This window comes from Mandrillus leucophaeus, unplaced genomic scaffold (genome assembly GCF_000951045.1).
Source record: "Mandrillus leucophaeus isolate KB7577 unplaced genomic scaffold, Mleu.le_1.0 Scaffold131, whole genome shotgun sequence".
NCBI classification, from domain to species: Eukaryota; Metazoa; Chordata; class Mammalia; order Primates; family Cercopithecidae; genus Mandrillus; species Mandrillus leucophaeus.
Window position 1 is genome coordinate 2,216,147 of NW_012101266.1, and position 14,398 is coordinate 2,230,544.

Sequence of the window (14,398 nt, forward strand, 5' to 3'; positions counted from 1 at the left end):
GATTTTTCACTTCACCTATACATGGATCTATTTCAGAAAACCATTCAGCTACTACTTTAAAAATCCCAGGGTGGACATAAAGAGAACAAACATTAGACACCCATTTTATTATACTAGCCTCTAGCACAGTCTATATATTCTCTATAAGTATTACAAAAATAGGATACTGGATTAACAGATTATGCTAAATGACAGAACTTTATCATATATAAGAAAGAAAACTGTTCATTTCCAAAAAGACAAAGGACTTTCAGAAACAAACAATAAGGAAAACACATGAACAAGAGTACAAAGTAAAATAACGTAAGGATTACCAAAGTAAAATAATTCCTCTATGGGCGCTCAGGGCAACTCTGATTGGTAAGATGTCAAAATAATCCAATAAGGGAGGTATGTGATACAGATCTTGAAGGATAAGACAGCAAAAATTTTTTCCTTTGATTATAAAAATAATGCAGCTTCCTCCTCCTCCTCCTCCTCCTCCTCCTCCTCCTCCTCCTCTTCTTCTTCTTCTTCTTCTTATTATTATTATTTGAGACGGAGTCTCTGTTGCCCAGGCTGGAGTGCAGTGGTGTGATTTCGGCTCACTGCAACCTCCGCTTCCTGGGTTCACGCCATTCTCCTGACTCAGCCTCCCAAGTGACTGGGACTACAGTTGCCCGCCACCACGCCTGGCTAATTTTTTATATTTTTAGTAGAGACAGGGTTTCACTGTGTTAGCTAGGATGGTCTCGATCTCCTGACCTTGTGATCTGCCCACCTTGGCCTCCCAAAGTGCTGGGATTACAGGGGTGAGCCACCGCGCCCGGCCATAATGCAGCTTATTATAAAGTATATAAAATAAAACAAATGTCTGCTTTGGACTCCTACCCTCCTCTGCCTCTAGACCTAACATCTATTAACAATTTGATATGTTTCCTTTCAGATTTGTTTCTATGACTATTCAAAAATTCACAATATAGCATTAAAAAAATGGGATCATAATACCATTACACAATTACATTTTTGATTTATTGTAACTGTCTTTCCCATGTAAATACACATACATTTAGCTCATTCTTGTGCTATGTGTAGTATTACACTGTATAGTGGTTTTATAATTTAAAACTTTTCCCATATCGTTTTCAATTTTCTCTAATATAAAAAGGGCTGCTTTGAACATTCCTATATATACATATACCTTTGCATAATTATGTAGGATAGACATCTAGAAATGGGAAAGTTTTGTTAAAGAGCATCACTTAAAATTAACAGACTATGCCAAAATTAAATCCTATGTGGTAATATAAATTGACAGTCATTTTTCTTACACTTCAGTTAACATGGGGTATTATTAAAATCTAAAATACTTGTTAATTTTATGCAGACAAAAATAAGTCTCATTTTATTTGCATTTCATCTATTATTAGTGAGGGTTGAGGGCTATTGGCCAGGCATAGTTTCTTGGTAAACTGTTAATATCTTTTATCTATTTCTCTATTATTTGTCTTATAAAAAATTTGACTGACAGGATGAATATTATGAATATTTAACCTATTGTTTTTATATTTGTTAATAGTATTTTCCCAGGTCTATTCCTTTTTCTAGTTTCTCTTATGTTTTCTGGAGTAGATCTAGGTATGTTCTTCAGAAAGGGTATACACATAGAATGTGTTAAGTCTCTGTATACCTAAAAATATGTTTATTTTGCCAGCAAATATGAATGATAGTTTGGATGGACATCGACTCAGTTCCCATTCCTTGTCCATCGGAATTCTGTGAATACTGTTCTCCTATCTATTTGTAATAGGCCAATGACATTTAGTGGCAGGGTGGGATGTGGGTTGTAAGTAACCATTTTCATTCTCATTGCTTTTTAGAACCTTATAGGATTCTCTCTTTAACTCTAAAAACCAAAAGATATACAAACAGGATGTGTGCAGGTATGTGTTGTTTCTCAATTTGGTTTGGGGAAATATCTATTATTCCTTTGACTACTGTTTTTCCTCCATTTTTTCTTCTATTTCCTAAATTATTATCATCATGGGATAATTTCTTAATTTGTGCTTCCCAGCAAGAAAGCCGATTTTCAACTATTTCCATTCTGCCGTTCAGCTTTTCTAATAAGTAGTTCCCCCACTGATCACATTTTGGGGAATCATATTTTTAATTTCCAATAACTCTTTTCTACTCTCCTACTGTCCTTGTTTAATGCTAGTCTGTTCTTGTTTTACAAATGTAATATATTCTTGAATCTCTGAGGGATTAGTCCTCATAGGTTATTTATTATTTATTCTGCTTAATACCCCTTTCCAGACACTTAGTAGTTCTGAAATATTCACTGGCTTTTGGCACTGTATTTCTATTCATAATTGAATATCAAATTCATCAGAATTATTGTGATACAGTGTGGGTCATCTCTTCCATTTACCTTAAGAGGCTTCCCTACTAGAAGAGATAGCATGCTTAGGGGTTGTGCTATTAGACTTCATCAAGGCTAAGGTGAATGAATAGTAAGTTGGCTGCCTGTCAAAGATACCTGGGCAGGCAAAGACAAGCAGTTTTTTGTGCCTTAAAATGGCCTATGCAGAAGGCTGTAGTGAATGTTAAAGCTGAAAAATAAAGTCACATTATAGAAGGTCTTAAATACTTGTTAAAGAATTTGACATGAGGAGCCTTAAAGGGTTCTTGAAAAAAATAATAATGTGATCTCATCTATATTGTAATCATGTAAGTATGTTTTTGGTTATATAATATGTTGGCAAGATGCATTAGAGAGATAAGGGTTCAGGTATAGAGATTACTTAGGAGCAATATAAAACTGACAACCAAAGTGGAAATGCATGACCACAAAAAGCATACTGATACAGAATACAATTGAAAGTACAGTAGAATTGTAAAGGCTTCTGTACTAAGTTCCCTTAATTTCCCATTAAGAAGATAAGAACGTTGCTAACTGGTATTAAGAAACAAGCTCTCAAAATTTTGTTTCACAACTACATAAAACTATATTGACTTTTGTGAAATGAAAATACAGTCATGTGACAAACATGGTAGACAAAAAAGGCTTCAGCATACAATGATAAAAGGAACGTGAGAATTTTAAGGTTGGGAGGCTGAGGGGAAAGAAAAGGCAAGGTAAACTATCAGTTAGAGTCTGTGAGAGTAATTTTTGGTGAAGCATGGCCCTGAAAACAAAAAGAAGATTGATTTACCCTTTAATCATTTTGTAGAGGCCTAATAAGATATTAGGAGCAAAAAGAGGCAGTTTGGGCTGGCTGTGGGTGCACTGCCTCTGAATTAGCCCTGCTTCACAAGGAGTACTGTTCAATAAAAGATTGCTGTCTAACGTCAAAAGCGGGGGCAGTTTGAACAAAGTAGGATTATGAGAAGTGAAGACAGTAAAGAATGCTCTAGAGCAGGGCTGGCAAACTTTTCCTTAGGTGGCCATATAATATTTTATTTTGCTGGCTATAAGATCTTTGTCCTCCTGAACTATGTATGCTGTTGTAGTACGAAGTAGTCAAAGAAAAATAATGAATCGGGGTAACTGTGGTCTAATAAAACTTTATTTATAAAACAGGTGGCTAGGATGTAGTTTGCTGATGTTCTGTTCTGGAGCAGTACCCCTTCCTCTTAAAAAACTTTAATATTTGTACAATCACAACAATATCAGGTTAAAATGCAGATAGTGATTCAGTACATCTGGAGAAGGAATAATAATATGCATTTATAATACGCTCTAGATGTTACTTGCTGCTGGATCACATGTTGAGTAGGTTCCAAGGGATAAAGAGAGTAGGAGCATTTAATAATAAAAAGTGTGTAATATAAGGTGAATTGATAATCATTTGGTCATTAAGAATCACTTAAATGAGTTTTAATGGACACCTACATAACATACTTCCATGAAGAACAAGTGAAGTGTTCTTTGAGAAGAATTAAAAAAAATCTATATAGATGAATACTTTACTATTACCCACTGAGCTGTTCTTTTCAGAAACCCAAACTGTGATATTTATAAACCTCCAACACAATAATTTTTACCATTTACATTTTTATATAATACCTTATTTCCCTGATAGTTAAATCTCATTCTTGTAACTCTTGAATTGCCACCAGATCGAAAACAGGTTATCTCTTGAGAATGGCCCCATTCAAACATTCTTACACTTCCATCTTGAGCGCCTGTCAGATCTGCATTACAAGAGGGCAAAGATTGCATATTTATTTCAAGAATCTTTGGGAAAAGTTATTTCTTAATCCAATGTGAAAATCTTTATGAAAGAAACATCTAGGAAATAAATCAGTCAATTTATATAAATTTACCTTTGTATGAAATTTCAGTTGAATACTCTTCATCATAAAAATAGTTATACAATACATTTTCCTTTGACTAAGAACACATCCTCAAATACAATAGGAGCATTTAGATCATAACTCTATAAATTTTATTTCCCTTTAAAGTTATCTCAGTGATGTCTTAATAGCCTTTTATTTTTTTATAATAAATTATATATTACTCATTATAACAAATTCTTAGGTAGAACCAATCCTTATCATACTATTAATGTTTAAATGTGTATACATTTTTCTTTGAAAAAAATCAGATTAAAGAAGGTTTTAAATGCCATGCTAAAGAAAAAAATCAGTTCTAAGCTATCCTGATTGGCCTAGTATCTCAAATATGTATTATGTTTATTTTTTAATTTTGTAGTTAATTTTTTTTTTTTTTTTAGAAACAGGGTCTTGTAATGTTGCCCAGGCTGGTCTTTAACTCCTGGCCTCAAGTGATCCTTCCACTTCAGCCTCTAAGAGGCTGGGATTTATAGGAACGTGTCACTGCACCTGACTTCTTGTTTCACTGATAAATATGAATAAGCTAATGACTATTAATTCTTCACTTTGCCATTTATTATTTGTGTTATACTAGGATATTTACTTAATCTCTCTGAGACTATTTCCTTCCTGTAAAAAGGGACTAATGATATATAAGTCACTGGACAGTTGTGAGTAGTAAACGAGATCACTCAGAAATATGCCTATCATATATCACTCAATTTATAGAGTATAATTATCAATATTAATGTGGTATGGAGGTAGTAAAAAATTACATTTATATAAAACATCTAGCACTTGCTAGTCACATATCAGTCAAGTTTCCCTCATTCCTTATCAAATATTTAAAATAAATGAACTTCGATGGGCTTGAAATGTTTTACCATTGGGCAGCGGTAGGAGGGTAGATAGAGTTTTTTGAGACTAGGTATTTGACTGGCTCTACTCCCTTTCTCCCAGTGCGCTTGCATAGCTTAATCAGAAAAATAAATTAGGGTAGCTGTACTTAAAAAAAAAAAAAAAAAAAAAAAATCACTGAACTTTTCTATTATTATTTTATGATGTTAAAAAATTAAGAGCTGGGTTTGGTGGCACACACCTATAGTCCTACTCAGGTGACTGAGGCAGAAGAATCACTTGAGCCCAGGAGTTCAAAGCTGTAGTGTTCCTTGATTGTGCTGTAAGTAGCCATAAAACTCCTGCCTGGGCAACATAATGAGACCCAGTCTCTTTAAAAAAATAAAATAAAAAAAAGAAATTAATTGGGAGGCTATTAGGCTAAGACAGCTCCAGGGCCTTGTGTGCCTATATGAGCAAATCAAAACTCAGTTCAATGTAAACAGTAGAATGAAGCTTAAGCTTAACCAATCAAAAACCACCAACTAACTTCTAACTAGACGCTTATCAATTAGAAACCCCCAACTAACTTCTAACTAAGGACGTTCCACTTTAACCAATCAAATATTGTCTTTGTTTTGCTTCCTTGAACACTTTATAAAAGTTTTCCCCTCATGCCACCTCGGTGAAGCCTTGATCACTTCTGGTCTGGTGTTGCCCAATTCATGAATTTGAGCTGAATGCTCAAATAAACTCACTACATTTTTAATGTGCCTATGTTTTAAGAGTTCTCAGCAGAGGAACAGGAAGGAGACCCCTGATGATGACCTCCAGGAGCAACAAGTAACCAGGGCACAGGTACCTCCCGGTAGGTCCCTTGTGCTTACTGTTTCTCATTGTGCATTTGAAGGTTACCACTTGAGCTGAAACCTGCAACTTTTACCCTTTAAGCATTTTTCATCCAGATCGGCTCTGGAAGTCAGACTGAACCTGACTGGATTGGGTCCAGTAAGAGGCCTCAGGTAGGTAAGATTTTAGAAGGACAAAAAATCATGGGTTCTTCTGAATTTAAGGAATTCAAGAACTCCTCCAACTGGAACTCCAGCTAATTTTATGTATAAACATTATGGACCCAGAACCTGTGCTTTCCTAGAGAAATGAGTATATTTACCAAAGACAGTTTAGAATTATGGTGGCCACAACAGGGAAGTTTTTAACTTATACAAAATTGTCCATCTACAGGAAGCACTAAATAAAAGGGAATCTCTAATGCTTCACAAACTGGGAGGCATTTTTTTATTGGTATGCAGAGACTACTAGAAGACTAAACGAACTGCAAATTGTCTCTCTAGAAGAGTATTCACAAAAGACAAATGAGAAATCTTAAAAGTCTTCTTCCACAAATACTAGTAAAGTTTTAGCAATCTGGGTGGGTAATCTTGTCCCATTTTCAGCAACACAATTTGGATCCAGATATCCTTTTTATTTATTTATTTATTTATTATTTATCTATTTTTGAGACAGAGTCTCGTTCTGCTGCCCAGGCTGGAGTGCAATGGTGCGATCTTGGCTCACTACAACCTCCGCCTCCTGGGTTAAAGCGATTCTCCTGCCTCAGCCTCCTGAGTAGATGGGACTATAGGTGCATGCCACCACGCCTAGCTAATTTTTTGTATTTTTAGTACAGATGGGGTTTTACCATGTTAGCTAGGCTGGTCTCAAACTCCCAACCTTGTGATCTGCCTGCCTTGGCCTCCCAAAGTGCTGGGATTACAGGCGTGAGCCACTGTGCCCGGCCCAAATATCCTTTTTATAAACTACTGAGTTTGATATTTTATATCTGGCAGATCACTAAAATTTAGAATGAAAACTATAGAATCTGCTTCTACCTGTATGTTTGTGTATGACTATATATATGTTAAATATATGTGATATTTTTCTATTACCAGATGGTATTGTCAAAATTTTTAATAATTATATATAATGGGCTTAAAGAAAAATAAGCACTTATATAAATTAAGTATTCCTTAAACTTTTAGAAAGATAGAAACAGACCCAAATGTTTTTCAAGTCCATCTGATGTCAGATAATCTTTGGTAAAAGAAAGCTAATTTAAGTTTGTTGGTTTAATTAAAGCAGGCATATCCTTAGAGTTACCAGCACTAAATATAATGTGATATACACCTTTTATTTTACTTATGCTTACTAATCAAATACACTCATGTTATCTTTGTTACAAAATTTGTTAGCAAAAAATAAATAATAACTAACTTGATGGCTGGCCTTGTCTGGTGTTATGTCTACTTCAAAACAGTTTTCCAAATCCCTTTGACAACTTATACCCTAAGTATTTCATTAAGTTAAATTAAATGATAGATATTAATTGAATATCTAGATAACTTCCAAATTACATAAAATACTAAAACATTAATTGCTAAACATAAGTTTATCTACTTTTGGCTTCTTATTACAGAAGAATAAAGATATTTGGGTCTGTTAGTAAACATGTCCTGTGACACACTGAAAAACTATACTATGAAAAAGAACATGCTTCTGTAAATTATGAAAGAGTATAGATCTGCTAGTCTATAGAATGCTGGTGTGACTGACAGTGCACAACTGCTTATTACCTAGTTTTCACTAGAAACTAACATCACTAACAGTTAAGAATTCTAATCAATATATGTAATGAAAACTACTGAAATAAATAATTTTGTATGTCAGGAAAGTAGGATGTTTTTGGAATGTGAAGCTATGAGGTGTGAAGGATGTTTTTCTTATGGGAAAAAGAATAATTTTTGTACTAAAGCAGACTGTTCCATACTGGGAAAGAGGAAGAGTACAGAACAAAATATGTACGGATACAAGAATGCTATAGAAAGTTTGTGTAAGAGGAATTTGGAAAAATAATGTTATGTATGGCCAAGCTGGCTAATATGTATTTATATATGTTATTAAAAGAATGATGAGTCTTAATATCAGAAGTACATTGGCGCAAAGTTTTACTGGAGTATTGGTTTTCTCTTGATAAGAGATTGTGAAAGGTTTTCCTTTACCTTTTAAGCAAGCTGACTACAAAATCGAGATTTTATCAAGATGATTTTCTGTGCTTCATGTCTTTTTAGGTCTTTGATCACCTAAGACCTAATGTTAATATTATTATTTTTACCTTTTAAGTAATCTGACTACAAAATCGAGATTTTGTTTCTTTGTCTTTTTTTTTTTCCTCTTTATTGTGGAGAACGGGGTCTCCCTATATTGCCCAGGCAGGTCTCAAACTCCTGGACTCAAGCTATCCTCCCACCTCTGCCTCCCTGAGAGCTGGGATTACAGGCATGAGCCACCGCGCCCAGCAGAGATTTTGTTTCATCAAGATAATTTCCTGGGCTTCATGTCTTTTTAGGTCTTTGATTACCTAAGGCTTAATGTTAATATTAACATTATTATTAAATTAGCTATATTTCAATATTAAAATCGCTAGGGTTTTTTCCTACAACATTAAAATAGCTAAGGATTTTTCTACAACAATGTAACTTTCTGTGTTTGCCTTTGAAGTATTTAAATTATCACTCTGGTTAAATATTTTTCCACAGAAATCTTATTATAATCAAGTGTTTTAAACCGTTTGGTATTTTTGACAAATTTCCCAAAAATACATTATAAATGAAGTACTTTTGACCTCACTCTAACTTTGCGAGTTTCCAAAGGGCCCTTGGAATATCTCAAAAAAATTTGTTCTCTCTCCCTCTGAAAAGAAAAATGTTATAATAATTAGGCTTTGTTAAAACTAATTAGGCTTAATTGATATGTTAAATTGCATGGGAAACATTGTCAAATAAAGGTGATACCTTTTATATTATATTTGTATGGGTATATGATATTAGATAAGTATTCCAGAAATTGTATGAAGTTTCTAAAAATCTGATATGTTCTGGTGTAATGTTATTAGCCATACTTTCAGTTATTCTGTTAAAATATTGTATGCCACAGAAGCAATCAAATTTACTTGTCTATTGTGCATTATGATAATGAACTGATCTTTAGCTATGGCCATGTTAAGTCTTTTGTCACTGACAGATGGCTATTGTTTCACCTGATCTTCACTGAAAGTGTTTGCAAGTAACTATAATCCTAAAGTGCTCTGTCTTCAAGGAGATTCATAGAAAAGACTCTGAAAGGTACTAGTTTCTGATAACGTTTAGATCCTATCATTGGACAGTGTAAGAACTTCCAGAACTCTAAGGGAGAAAACTTATAAATTCATTAAACTGCTAACCAAGATCAAGCTGAACAAGAATTAAGTATGAGAGGCTAATAACTTATTGAAGAAAAATTATGGTTTTTTAAGAATTGTGGTTTTGAAACATAGCTAGTTCTTTAATATTTTGTTTTCCAGATTTAAGAAAAACTTTATTTTCTCTTATGTTATTCAATAGTTTATGGCAATTTGGCAAAGTATGCCTTCATGAACAAAGATAAAACAATTACTTTTTCTCCCTACCTGATCCCTCCAGAATTTGGCAGCTATTAGTGAGTATTTTTATTTTCATGGCAATATAGTTCTTCGCGTAAGTTCAATAAGAATCTGTTCTTTACAGCTTGCCAGGAGTAAAAGCAAGAAGAACCTGTCCTTCTTATAGCAGGACATAATTGAAAATATCAGTCATATTACCAAGGCTTTGACTCATATATCATATTGGAGACTATACACAATATCAGATATGACCCAGAAAGTTTTAAGGAACCAAAGGCTGACAGAGCAAATAAGGCACCTTGAAAAAAACCCAAAAAACCGGAAAAACTGACCTGGTACTGTACACATACAGTCCCTTACATGGTTGCCTTACAGAAGAGTAAGGACTATCACTTCCTGGCAGACAAGGGAATCCCAGGATTTTCTGAGGACCTCAAGAAAAGAGGAAATCACCCAAATCTATAGAATTGCAGGTGAAATCAAATAGCAAGTCCTTGGCTTGGCTTCCGAGCCTTCAGAGGTTTTTAAAAGTCTTATCTGAGATTCCTTATTAATGTTTCAGCAGAGCAGACTTCACTTTTACTCAGCTAGGCTTATATAGAACCTATCATGTAGTATGATTTCAACAAATACTTATTAAAAAGGGAAAACACATTAAACATTTTAGAAGGGGAAAAAATGATCCAGTGTGACATAAAATATATATTTGGTCTTTGTCCCTGGATCCTGGCATACAGCTAGTAAAATCCATGGAACAGCACCTGAATGTACGCTAATGCAGTGACTTAGATGGGGTCCCACAGATAGCCTAAAGCATTGAAAATTTCAGTGCCACTCGCCAACCTCCAGAAAAGGGCGGGAAAAGGAGCTGGAGATTAAGTTCTACAAAAACTATTGAACAAGGAGATTTTATGAGTTTCTTGGTTGGTGAACACATCCATGTGCCAGGTTTGTAGCGCACCCCAACTCCAAGGGGACAGAAGCTCCTCTGCTTAGGAGTCTTACAGACCTCATTCTATGTACTTTTCATCTGTTTCTTTTATGATTATCTTTTATAATAAACTGATAAATGTAAGTAAAGTGTTTCTCCTGAGTTCTGTGAATCAGTGTAACAAATTAATCCAACCCAAGGAGGGGGTGGTGGGCACTCTGATTTATAGCCAGTATGTCAGATGTGTAGGTGATAACTGATAACCTGCGATTGGTGTCTGAAATAAGGAGCAGTTTTGTGGGACTGAGCCCTTAACCTGTAGGATATGATTCTGACTCCAGGCAGACTGTGTCATAATTAAACCAAATTACAAGGCACCCAGCCAGTACTTGGAGAGGTGGAGAATGGTTTGGGGTGGACAAAAGCCAACACATCTGGTATCAGAAGTGTACATGACAATATAAAGAAACAGTGTGTTTTCTACTCAGAAAATTATAAATGTACTAGGCTAACTTCTAAAAAGTTGTTTAAGGATTTTTCAAAAGATCTATTCCAAGGAAAGAAAACAGCTATCCTGAGGTATCTGAACTTCAGACTAATATTTTAAAAAAAATCCTGTCTCATAACATTTTCACAACACGAAAAGTGTTTGTTATCAAACTAAATTATTATCTGTGGGACTTGTTTGTGACATGAAAAGATATACTGGGGAAAAAATCCAGTAATTAAATTAGCTTTTAATTTTTCAAGTGTCTTATCTGCTAGTTATAGCAGTTCTCTAAACAGAGAAAGTACTTATCTCTCAAGACAGCAACAGCAGTAACTGATGCTGTCTAACACCTCTGACAATAGGTTCATTGAACCTTTGAAGCTTCGAGGGTGGACACTTTAAAGTTTATGGGCTTGAGGTATAGGGTATGTACACCTGCCAGGACACATGGTATGGGATTGAGAGAAAAATGAGGTCCCTTCAGTATCTCAGAAAACTTCCAAACCAGACTGCATAGAATAGGGTAGTTTTAAGCAGTATCAAGTATTTCTTGATGTGGAGTAATATTATTTAAATTTTATATATAAAACACATTTTGACTCCTTAACACTACAGGCTTCATGACTATTTTTCAGTTCTCACTTTACATTAAACTTGTGGGTAAAAAATACACACTTCTAGTGATGAATAAATTTGACATACTGAAAACAGACAAATTTTTTATATTATTTTATACCTCTAGCATAAGTAACAGATGTTATTCTCTTCATTTTACATATATGGTTCTCTTGAGCCTTTTTTTGTAGAGAGTATACAACTTTGATAATAGATCATTTGAGCATTTATCATAAATGAAGCAGAAAAGAATACTGATATTGTTAACTGCATTTTATCAGAATATCTCCCAAGACAAAAGTTTCTAAAGTTTTTAATAGGCTATTAAACTGGGGGGACATGAATACTCATTAATTAACATGCACTATTCTTGTTACTATGTAGGACAACTTGACGAAGGGCATAACTTAAAAAAAAATGTTAAAAATTGGAATACTCACACACCAATGAGTATTGATTCCAACCCCCCAGAATCAATACCTCCAATAAATTCCCCATTAATTAAGTTCTTGGTTGAAGGAAGAGAAACTTTTGAGATTCCTAGGAAGATTAACTGAAAACAAATATATTCTGCCTCAGAATATAAAAACTTACTAATAATAACTTCCTATGTTTACTATTAATGTGTCTCATAAAAGACAAACTGAAAAAAAAGTAATAAAATACAAACTGAGTATAATGAGGTAATAAATAATCGAGGTATGGTTGTGGCTTATGTAATAAAGGTTGGCAGTGGTTCTATTATTAAAATAATTATTCACTATAATTTAGCATGATCAAAGAAATTCAGAAATGTTCAAAGATAAAATGTGTTAACTTAGAAATACACAAATTTTGTGTATTGGTAGTCGCAAATTTTGATTGGTAGTCAAAATGCCAAAAAATTTACTTCATTAAATCAGTCTTCTCTTTTAGGGAAATATCTTTTTCTATTTTTACCCAGTTTTGAAATCAAGATTCTATTTACTGGCAAATATTCTCTAGAAAAAAAGTCTAATAAATGCTTTCAATTAAAACAAAAAGGTTCTCATACATTTCTTATAATAAAATTACCAAAAATAGATTTAAGAATAAGAAAGGACAATTGCTAATTATTATTCAACTTACAGTAAGGAAGAGTTGGATGAGAAGTCATTCTTCTAACATTATTAATGGCTTTCTTAATCATCTGGTAAAATAGAAAAATTATTTTACAGCCACAATAAAAAGGATTAAACATGTAAATTGTGACAGGAAATTCAAATAACATTCATGTAGTTATTTTTACGTGAGTTCATAACGATCATTATAGGTGCTAAAAATACTAAACATGATAACAGAGATTTAATAGTGCAGCTCTTATATTTGTACATATATTTTGGGCATTACTGACTAGGATCTAAAGATAAATTCCTCTCAAGAATTTAGTCTTCCCTCCTTTCTTGTCAATTCTTTTCTGATCCCATTAAATTTATTATTCAGTAATAATCCTGAATAGTATAAGTTTAAAAGACAGGAGCATGTAAAAATAAAAGAAGATAAAATTAAATAAATTTAAAAACTGATAGTTTGGAACTATGTATTTACTCATTTTAAAGTTATGCTTTGAATAATTTAGCCTGTCAAATAAGAGTAAAACAAATACATAAAATTAAAGGAAAACTTTATAGAACATTTCCTATTTATATAGCATCATAACTACAAATATATGTTATCTTAAGTTTGTAGCATCAGTCTCAGGTAGATTTTGTTATTGTTATTCTTTTGGATTTTAAATGGTTCAATTAGCCTAAAGTTGTGGAGAAGGTGGGGAGTTGGTAGGGAGGACAGAGACTAGGCCAGAGAAAAGGTGAGGGATAAAAAAACTGAAACACATATATGGATGCAGTTATACTCCAAAATAGCAGAAGCTAGTCAAAATGGTTTTTTTTTGCTATTAATTTTTATCATTTGATAAACTGAAAGGATTAAGAAAATATTTTATCAATTCTCTAGAAAAAATAAAAACCTGCTGCATATGACTTCTGGTTAGTAAACTTCATATTTAAATCCCATGTTCTTCTTAAAGAAATTCTTGAAGGTTCCTATCTTGCTTTTGTCTTCTTTTTTAATATTCACAGGAGAACCATGAGTAAAAAAATACACAAACACAGGTTTAAAAGAGTTTCTGAAAGCGTATGTAGAATATGTAAAATCATTATTTTAGAAGATCCACGTAAAAAAGAACAACCTTATTCTACTGGTGTCTTTCTGTTGAGGGTAGAGTGAGGCAATCCCAACCCTTATGTTAACAAATCACAATTATTCAAAATAAAAAGATGACCTTCTAAGATTTAGGTAGGAAGAAAATTCAATCCTTAGTGTTATGCCTAGGGTAGATTTCTGTATTACAAAGCTTTGGAGTATAAACACATTTTTCTGAACACCTACTATATGTCCAATACCATTCTAGTTAGAAATCATCAATCTGCAAGGCAGGCAGAATCCAAGTTCTCTAACAGCTTAGATTCCAGGGCATATAAAAAAGACAACTTAAGGCAGGGCACGGTGGCTCATGCCTGTAATCCCAGCATTTTGGGAGGCCAAGGCGGGTGCATCACTTGAGGCCAGGAGTTCAAGATCAGCCTAGCCAATATGGCAAAACCTAATCTCTACTAAAAATACAAAAATTAGCTGGGCATGGTAGTGCATGTCTGTAATCCCAGCTACTAGGGAGGGTGAGGCAGGAGAACTGCTTGAACCTAGGGGGTGGAGG

General features: G+C 33.8%; 1 protein-coding gene across 3 annotated transcripts in view; it reads right to left on the reverse strand.

The window, feature by feature from the left end:
- DMXL1 (Dmx-like 1) overlaps nt 1-14,398 on the reverse strand; it is a 173,684-nt gene that overhangs the window by 11,425 nt on the left and 147,861 nt on the right. For all 3 annotated transcript variants that reach the window (XM_011972855.1, XM_011972853.1, XM_011972854.1), the window contains 2 exons: nt 12,772-12,832; nt 4,049-4,176 (listed from right to left, as the gene is read on the reverse strand). In XM_011972855.1, coding sequence (XP_011828245.1) covers nt 4,049-4,176; nt 12,772-12,832 — 189 coding nt within the window. The remainder of the gene's footprint in view (nt 1-4,048; nt 4,177-12,771; nt 12,833-14,398) is intronic.